Source organism: Trichogramma pretiosum, unplaced genomic scaffold (genome assembly GCF_000599845.2).
Source record: "Trichogramma pretiosum strain Unisexual culture from Peru unplaced genomic scaffold, Tpre_2.0 scaffold75, whole genome shotgun sequence".
Taxonomy (NCBI): domain Eukaryota; kingdom Metazoa; phylum Arthropoda; class Insecta; order Hymenoptera; family Trichogrammatidae; genus Trichogramma; species Trichogramma pretiosum.
In genome coordinates, this window is record NW_019641613.1 from 191705 (window position 1) to 202019 (window position 10315).

General features: G+C 38.8%; 1 protein-coding gene across 1 annotated transcript; it reads right to left on the bottom strand.

Annotated features, from left to right (window-relative positions):
- Positions 1–8776: 8776 nt before the first annotated feature.
- On the bottom strand, positions 8777–9298 carry LOC106653605 (ankyrin repeat domain-containing protein 50-like). The gene has a single exon (XM_023458707.1). It carries the CDS (start codon positions 9296–9298, stop codon positions 8777–8779), a length of 522 nt encoding a protein of 173 aa, XP_023314475.1.
- Positions 9299–10315: the final 1017 nt, after the last annotated feature.

Here is a 10315-nt window from a genome sequence, read left to right on the forward strand (position 1 = left end):
ACTCTTGTAGCTCTATTTCGGTATTTGGTTCCAATCGGCGTGATTCTTTATCAGCCATCACGTTTTCCTTCGAGGGTATATATGTGGCAAAAATCCAAATCTCTCGTTGTTCGCACCACTGCCATATTTGTCTGGCAATTTCATTTAAGTTCTTATATTGAACACCCCCCATACGATTTATGTATGAGATGGCAGTGGTGTTGTCAATGTGAAGAAGGATTTGGCAATTTTGCAGGTCGTTGGCAAATATTTTTAAACCGAAAAATGCTGCAGTGAGTTCTAGATGATTAATAGAGTACGATTTTTCGCATTGTTTCCAGTGCCCGTTTACGGATTTTCCATTCGAGTAAGCTCCCCAGCCACTTTTCGAAGCGTCACTAAATATTTCTAAGCAGTAAGAAGTATTTCTTATTGGTAGTGCAGCTCGTTTATCGATTTGCTTCCACCAGTTCAGTTCATTTATGACCTCTTCAGATAGTAACATATTTTTATTGTAATCATCATTGTTGGCTAAGAGAGCTAAAAACTTTTCTCTTTCCGAGATCTTTGTATAAAGCCAGCCATAGTTAACTGCTGCACAACAGGATACTATAAAGCCTAGTATTTTTGCAAATTGTCTTATCTTAATAGATTGTTTAGGTTTAAAATTAATAATCTGTTTTAGTTTTTCCTTCTTTTCTATAGGCAATTCAACTTTCATTTTTGACGAATCATAAATCATTCCCAAGTAAAGCTGCCTTTGACTTGGAATTAATTTGCTTTTTTCATAGTTGATAATAAAGCCTAAGTCTTCCAGCAAAGATATTGTTGTCTCTGTGTTGATCATGCAACATCTTTGTGTATCTCCAAACAGTAGGAGATCATCCAAATAGATTACTGAAAGTAAACCTGTTTTGCGCAAATAACACATGACTGGCTTCAAAATTTTTGTAAAAATTAGTGGTGCAGTGTTTAATCCAAAGGGGAGACACGCGAACTGAAACATGTCTCCATTGAAGAGAAATCGAAGATATTTTCGAGATTGTTCATGTATAGGTACTAGATAATAAGCATCTTTTAGATCTACCGTTGACATGAAACAGTTTTTTGTCATGAGTTTTACAACTGTCCTTCCATCCTCCAATTTGAAATGATTAGCATTTATGAATTTATTTAATTCTTTTAAGTTCAGAATAAGCCTACTAGATCCGTTTGGTTTGGGAATTAGAAAAATATCAGAGATAAATTGATCTCTAGAGTGATTGCATTTTTCAATTGCCCCTTTAATTAAGAGATCATTTATTAGAGTAGGAATTTCAGTCAGCTCGTGTTCACTCCAATGTCTCTCCTTTGGAGTAGATGTTTGTACTGGATTGTTTATAAATGATATTTTGTATCCTTTAATCCAAGAGTGGATCGTCGAATCAGTCGTAATTCTTTTCCATTTTTCGGAAAAAAAACTTAATCGACCAGCGATAAAACTTACATTTTCTTTTAGCGCCGATGGTGTCGATTCTCTGCATCCTTCTTCTTGTCGTTCCGGTTCGACGGTTTCCGTGATTTCTGCCCGCCCGACGTCGGGTAATTTCTCCTCGGAGGCTGACGGGGCGGGTTGTTCAAGTTTTTTGGTTTTGGTGTAATTTTCTTTGGCATACGTAAGTCCTTGACCGTTGCCTCTACAGCCTTTGCAGTTTTAATGATCTCGTCCAGTTTTTCACCAAATAAAAATTCGCCGCATTTTGTGTTTGTGATTGTGTCTCGCAGAGAGGTATTTATGTTTGCTATTATTAGCGAACGACGAATCATTGATTCATCTCTGAGTGTATCAGCAAGAAGTTTTAAAGTATCACTCAAACACTCAATAGCGGGAAGATCCTGGAGGTCTCTGCCATCTTTGGTTAAAAGGCCGAACAGTTTTGAAATTGCTGATAAACAGGCTACTATTTTATGCTGTTTGACCACAATACGGGTATCTCTGCTGATAATCGTTTGAGGAACCACCGTTTTAATTTCGGCATTAATTTTTGGTGGGTCACTGAACTTGCAGTTCTCTGGGAGGTTATATTTTTTCATTATATCCTCTTTTTCCTTGTCAGGTAGGCCCTCGTCAATAACATCCTTCCACCGCGAAACTATTTCTTCGCGCAGTGGTGCCGCAAAAACTCGTTCTTGATTTAAACGCTTTCCAATTGCGTTTAAGAAATCTTGATCTTTCTCGGCATCCTTGGTATTGGTGGAGTCTTTTAAAGGCGTCCGATTATCGTGCCTTGAACGAGATGCGCTTCGACTGCGACTATCTTCGCTTTCGTCATGGCTGCGACTGCGACTGCCACTGCGACTGCGACTGGCACTACGACTGCGACGATGCCTGCAGCTCTGACTGCGATTTCGACTGCGATTCCGACTGCGACTGCGACTGCGACTTTTTCCTGTTCAATCAGGGCACAATTAGTTATTTTGAGTTAGAGCTCAAAAATAATTTATTGTGTAACTATTTAATGTTAATCATATGATTATATTAGAGGTTAGCGCCTTCTAATAACATTGATTGATATGATGCCTTGTGTGCGCATCAGTCGCGTCATAGTTGCATGCGTTTTCGTAAATATACGAAAAAGAATGTTTTCAGGTTAGACCTTCGAACATAAAATGCGCTAGCAGGTTACTCGCGTATGCGTGTGTATTACACCACTTTGTTACAGGTTAGAGCCTGTGCAAAGATTTTTAGCATACTTGGCGTATGTGTGTGCATTGATACCACTTTGTTACAGGTTAGGGCCTGTACAAAGATTTTTCGGTATACTTGGCATATGTGTGTAATATACACATTCGCCATTACACGAAATCTATACAGGTTAGAGCCTGTATGAGATTCTTATGCACTCGCTCATCGCTATATGCAACCGTCTTGGGAGTTGGTTAGAGCCAACTCACCATTTTGCATGTTTGAGAAACAAAAAAGCCATTGCTTACGTGCAGTAATCTCTGATGCCGTTGAGCTGCTAGACTCGCTGCTGTAATGGCGTCTTCGCCTCTTGATGCGTTTCTTCTTATCTCTGTAGCTTTTACGTTTGAGACGTTTCAAACGTTTCTTCAATTCTTCTACCTCCGAATAATCGTCATCGCTCGATTGACTCTGCTCACGACGTCTTTTCCGACTCATAATTAATTTTTACTTAAACACTTGATTGTTCTCGATGTGGCTTTGTCGGCACAAAGCGAAAGAATGACGAAAGAAGGGCCGGTAGACGGACACCAGCGCGGGAGCGCCAACGTGCGGCCAAGGGGCCTAACTTTTGTTTTATACTTTGAATATTGTGGCGACATCGGCAGAAGCGGGGGTACTACATGTTTGATCATTTCGGAAGAGGCGCGAAATACAATTTCATTTACTAGATGAAATGCCATGTGTTGCATTGAATATTTACCGGAAATTCTTCTCAATTTGCTTTTCCACATATAAACGTAACTAGGCTTATATTCGTGGAAAATATCGTTAAAACACACGTTACATTCGATTCCCAGATTAGAAAGTGACTTATCCCACCGAGAGCCGTGAAAGAAGATACATAGTATTGGGATCTGAAGGCGGGGCTATGACGTCACGGGCCAGATTTTAACATTGTCGAGCAAGATAAAACGCCATAGCCCCGCCTTCACTTCAGATACGATATGGCGCGTACGATTCAAACCGTCGAATTATGAACAGCTTTTAGTTATGTTTTAAAAAAACTGGAGCAATTTCCTCGACATCTTCTCCTCTTTTATGATCTGACTATATATTTTTTCTTTTACAGTGGAAGACGAAGAAATGTCAACTAGTGTTATGTCAAGTTCGGATGAAGAAACGGTGTTTGGTTCGGATGAAGAAACTGTATCAGGTTCGGATGAAGAAGCTGTGTCAAGTTCGGATAAAAAAGTTGTATCAAGTTCGGATAAAAAAGTTGTGTCAGGTTCGAATGAAGAAGTTATGTCTCAATCCAGTAATTTTGTCCAGTTTTCAAGTTCAAGGACATCAGACATGAGGGTTAGAGTTGCAGATGCCCAATCATATCTTGATAAAGTTAAACATCAATTACAGGATCAGCCACAGGTTTACAACTATTTCTTAAGAATTATGAACGAGTTTAAGTCTGGAGACATGGATTTTCCAGGAGTTATCACCATGATTTATTACTTATTTCATGAACATCTGAATTTAATCAATGACTTGACCCACTTTTTACCACCGGGTGTCGGATTTGAAGTTCACAAAAATGATGGAGGCTGCGATGTGAGAGTCTTTTATGACATGCCAGTAGACTAATTCCGAGTATATAATTTATTTGTATCATGCAAACAATAGAGTTTATTTCCAATGTATATAGCTATTAAAAATTAAAAATAAATGTACTCGTATATATTTTTTTACCAAATGTAAGACACATTAATAAATAATTACACGTAAAAAATCTGTTGAATTATTTTTCTTTATTGATCACGTCGAATAGTAAGTATAACAGATAATTTGCGTTTCTCATGACTCTTCGTTTCTCAACAAAAATCCATTAGAGATATGATAAATTAATAAGTGACACAATTATTTGAATTAATTTTTTCCAAAAAATGTGATATTAAATAGATTTATTCATTCATTCTTTCACATAAAATACGATTATGCGATAGCGGAAAATCTAAACTCATCGACTCTTCCGAACAATACGATACGTACCTGACTCATCTCGAAGATGTTGAAGCAAATCTCGACCGATGATATCAGCACGAGCACTCCGATCACGGGATTGTACATCTGCCTGAGCGTCTCGCAGAGACTGAGCGACAGAAACGTAGCGCAAGCAGCCCTCGGCACTTATTAAACGAAATCACAATGAATCGGAAAGTATTGACTACAGAATAAATCGAAAAATCAGTTTTATTAAAATCGATTAAAATTACATAGAAAACAAAGTCAGCTATATAAGAACAGCTGTAAAATGTGTAACGTCTTTGTGAACATTAAAAATAGAATTTAACATTAAACAATTTAAGTAATTCGATCTAAAATTCGAGTAATTCGATTTAAAAAATTCAAGTAAATTAATTTACTATAGAAAAAAAAGCACTGCAAGATGTGTAACTAAAGTCACATTTAAAGGTAAAAAATTTAAGAAAATGAATAAATAAAATAAACCAAATGAAACTAAATTTACTCGCCATCTAGCGGTGGATGCTCAAAGTAATATTATAGTATTTAAAGTCGTTGAAAATTGGTTTAAATTTTTTTATGCAGTTGAATCGTTATTTACGAGTAGTTTCAAATTTGCTCGATACTTGAAACACAATTTTAATGGAAAAAGCGCTGTAAGTGAGTCAAAGTTAGTCAAAGTGAGTCAAAGTGCGTGCAAAACACGGACTCGCGTGCAAACTGCAAATCGAGATATTTTTTGTTTCTCTTCGCGTATATGACTCGTTGATGATCGATACGCGATATTTCTTCGTCGTTGACGCTGCGTAACGTTTACTGACTCGATATACGATACTATGCGATCTTTTGAGAAATGAGATTGATAATTGGGGGATATTTTAAATCACTCGACTTGAGTTTTGTTGCAGTAATATAAGAGTGAATTTTATTGAACACTCATTATTTACAAAATTAAAATTATTATATCAATTACTTGAATCAACGCAAAATGTCGAAATGAACGTATACGTATACGACGTAAGAGTCATCTGACTTCACGCTGTGTTTGATTCAATATCTTACTTAGATATATAGTTAAAACGTGAAAGGGACGCACACTTTTTCGTTATAGCTCCGTCTTTATCTTCATCCCCCGTAACGTGTAAAGTGTCGCTCTACATTTTTGTTTTAAAATTAAATATTTCCATACAACAGTCCTTAATAAATAAATAATAACATGGAAATGATATGTTTTTATGTAGAAAACATTTCTGTCGACATTTTTGATTCATTTTAACGTTAAAAAACTACTGTAATTCTATGCATCTAATAGGCCATTACGCCCAACTTTAAACTTATACTTATGGCTTTTACGAAGTAAACTCTAGACCTAAAAATCAAACAATTTTAGTCCTCTTTCGAGTTCTTAATTTTAAATATGTACATCGATAAAATTTTTGGTTAATAACGTTGAGAGCCTTTCAACACCAACGCCGGGTGAAAAATCCGCAAAATCCTTGCATGATCCCCACAGAAGTTTCGCTCTCCGCGGAAGAGCCTTCACTGGCTGTTGTCTGGGCGAGCTGGCGAAGATGTTTTTCGTGAAGATCCAGAAGCATACGTGCGACGCGGAAGTGACCCTCTTGTAAGGCAGTACTGCAAGCAAACGAAAAGTGTCAAAATTATCGTCGCGCGAATTTAGCGAGAAGACCCAAAGCAATTTACCTGATGGCGTTGTAGCCTCCAGCCGGCTCGACCTCTATCTTGGCTCCTCGCTTTATCAGGGCCTTGACGATGCTCTTGTGACCCTCCTCGGCGGCGTATATAAGGGCCGTCTTGCCCTTCCTGTCGACCTCCTCGATCTCGGCGCCCCAGTCCAGCAGTATCTCGCAGATCTCGAGGTAGCCGCCGCGGGCGGCGTGATGAAGCGGCGTCATTCCCGCCTGATCGCGCTGCTCCCAGTCGAGGCCCGAGATCAGGTAGAGCCGGGTCAGTGCGGAGTCGCCTCGTTTCGCGGCGATGCTCAGCAAACTGCCGCCGCAGCCGTCGAGATAGCCGTCAGGGTGGGCGCCGTGGCGCAGCAGCAGGCCGACGCTCGTCGCGTGGCCTCTGACGGTGGCGTACCAGAGGGCGTCGCGGCCCACGACGTCGCAGTGATTTGCATCGGCGCCGTAGCTCAGCAGCAGTTCGCAGAGGTCCGATTGGTCGGCGTGGGCCGCGTTCAGCAGCGGTGTCATGCCGTTGCGGTCCGCCAGGTCGACATTGGCTCCTCGCGCCAGCAGAAGTTTGACGGTCTGCGGGAATTTAGAGATGCGAGCGATTAGAACACGGTGCAAAGTTTTTGAAACGGTAAGAGGTGTGCGTTGCAATGTATAAAATCATTTTTGACAGCATAAATTTTCAAAATAGGCATTAGAGCACATTGAGTTGAATAAACGAAGCTTTTTCCAGTCGAAAATTATAACGCCCTGTTATCCTGCTTGTTACAAAAACAATGATAATGTCGCAAGGTATTTAAAATTATTAGGCAACACCATAACTCTTGACTGATATCGATTATAAAAATAACAAATTATTTGGAATTATAAACCATTTTTGGATTTAGGACTAATAGAATAAGTTTAGGAAATATTTATTAGGAATTTCACGTTATGAAAATTTCAATTGTTAATAGGTCAATCATCCATTAGGAAATAGTCGATTACATCACATGATCACCACGGCTTCGCCTCGGCGTCATAACCCGCACGCACGGAAATTCAACTTTTGTGCCACGTGATGTATACAATTTTTCTGTATCTTGCGCCGAAAGAAAAAAATAATAAATTGATTATTAACGATATATCAGACAAGAAAATGCAACTTAATTCTGCTGTCGCGTAGCGCTTTAAACTTTCGGGTCATGCGCTTGCACCGCCCTCTTACAACCATCATATTATCATTAATATTAAGTGCGTGCGATCTATTTATTTACGTTGTCTGCTTGTTTATGTTTGCATTCGAGGCAAGCTTGCAACTTGGACAGGTAACAGTTGTCTATTATAGAATTCGTGTAGTCTGAATTTTTCATTTTAAGTAAAACGACTATGCTGACGAGTTGAAGTTACCATTAATGATAATAAAAGAATGAACAGGGAAGCCCGACATTTGCAAAAACGAGGAGAAGCCGAGTTTTTACTGGTCGGGGCTAATGAAAAATAATACAATCAATGGTGTAATAGAAAATAGATGAGAACAGGTAATAATTTAATTTCACAATAAAAAATCAGTTGTCATCTCTTGATTTGTTGACAGAAAAATTAAAAACGCAATTATTAAATGTACAATTAACAAAAATTTTTTCTAACGGATTAGTATCGCCTGCATTTATGTTGATTTCTTGATTATCAAGCTTCGTTTTTTTTGCAGGAATGTTATGCTCATTCGCTAGATTAAATTTGACTTTAACTGCTGGCTGTGCAAATAAATTAAGCTCCTATTGCAAATAAAACTATCAAAAATATATCGCAAATATAAAATGAAGATTTTTATTTTTTTTAATTTTATTGTATTTTATATCAATTCATGTGTAGGGAACAGTTATAAATGTTTAATATCAATAATTATTGTAGTTTATTCATGTATATTATTTCTATAAATAATAAACAATGATTGATTGTTTTTGAAAAAATAAACAAATTCATTGATTGTTTTCATTTTTCATATCATATATGCATCTATAAATACATAAGATGAATACAAGAGTGCGCTGCGAGCGCAGAGCAAAACAAGTAAACATTTGAAAGAGGCCGTAAAAGTCGAACTTTCGTTCGCAAAAACGCGCATGAAAGTCTATATTTTCGGCCGTAGGATACAGAAAAGTTATTTAGGAAAATTAACATGTAACTTTTATCAAAGTTTCATGCGTGACCTATTGTCTAGCATTATATAAAAAAAATTTCTTTACTCTTGATCAACTCAATTATCGTACAGCCAGACATGATTGGGGTATAGTTGATTGCAATAGGCCTACCCCCATAAAGACTTGCTAAACGATTTCATACTAATGTCAGCTTCTGAGTTATTTTTAAAATAAAAACAAGCGAATAGATGTTCATACATCTCGAAACGTTATAAATGTCAATTTTTCAATCACTAAGCCACGAGGGCACTTCGAGACAAAAAAAGAAATCTCCTTACCTTGGCGCATTTCTTATTTTTCCAGTGTCTGGCAGCTATGGCGAGGGCCGTCCTGCCGGCCTTGTCGACGGCGTCGATCGCCGCGCCGCGCGCAAGAAAGTAGTCCAGCATCGTCCTGTCGCCGTTCTCGGCCGCGTACATGAGGGCCGTGCGACCCTCGTCCTCGTCGCGGCCGTAATCGACCACGTCGACGCCGTGCCAGCGCGCCACCAGCGCCCGGACGATCTCGAGGTCGCCCGCGGCGGCAGCGAGACGCACCAGCCTCGCGCCGTCCTCGCGCGTGTACAGATTCAGATCGAACAGGCCGCTGTCTCGCAGCAGGAACTTGGCCACCTCGGTCTGGCCGAGTCGGCAGGCCCTGCTCAGGCAGGCCATGCCCAGGTGGCGATTCGGCAGCTCGTGCTCGAACGCGATCATCCTCTGCCGACTCCTCGTGCTCGTCGTGGCTCCGGCGATTGGGCAAAGAGTGCAGCGCATGTCGCACCCGCACTGATGATTGCACGACGTAGAGAGAGAGATAGAGAGGATTGGAAGAAATTGACTCGAGAGACTGAAATCGCGTGGACACGATGCTCAACGAAAATCGAACGAAAAACTGACGAGGAATGAAGAATATCGGTGCATTTATAGGCTGTGCTTTGAATTTTTTAACGTTATCTGGCCTCGCAGTTCCCCAAAACCTTAGGATTTAATTCATCTGCATGAATTAGATATGATTAGGTAAAGCCGCTCGTTGAAAAGCCATTATGCATCGTCTCCTAATGGATAAGCCTTTATGTAATTTCAGATAAAAAAGTATCTTCCCACACGAAGTGACTCGATACAATTTTTTGAAGAAAATACGTTCTGGAAAGAAATCTCATAATTAATGTTCAATTCAAAGTAAGACGATGAAATTAAAGTAACAAATATTGAACATTATCAAATGCAAAAAATGACAAATATGATTCAATACTATTAAATTTGAACATTTCGATTCAAAATACTAATGTTTCAATATACTGATTTAGTATTTGCGTTATTTGTACAAAAAATTACGTTTTCAATCATAATTAATTATACAGTCTCCGTCACTCAATGGTGAGCGTCTTTATCTGCAAGTGATAAAGGAAAAATAATTGTACATTAATGCCTGGGTTTGAAAACATTATAGCAATGCTGCATCATTTTATCTCAGCTATTATGACTATTATGGCTACCATGACATAACATTACGCTCTTATCTTCACGTAAATTTTAATTACGATAAATTAGTCGATCAACGAGTAATTTAATTTACGACATTTAATTATTGATTAATAAGCTGACAATTTATTCATCACTGCTCGAAGTGAACCCCGGCAGCCCGTGAGATTTTTAATACATCCAATTGCGTCTTAGTCGTTCATAGTAATGCCTCCGAGTTTTCTTATCTAGTTTCGAGCTAATTACACTCGCGTGTATAATGGGTTTACTACGAAAATTCGAAATCAACCAAATTTTGAAGTCGTAATC

What these genes read in the sequence shown, in the direction of transcription:
- LOC106653605 (XM_023458707.1), bottom strand. Translation starts at nt 9,298, where the DNA reads ATGCGCTGCACTCTTTGCCCAATCGCCGGAGCCACGACGAGCACGAGG.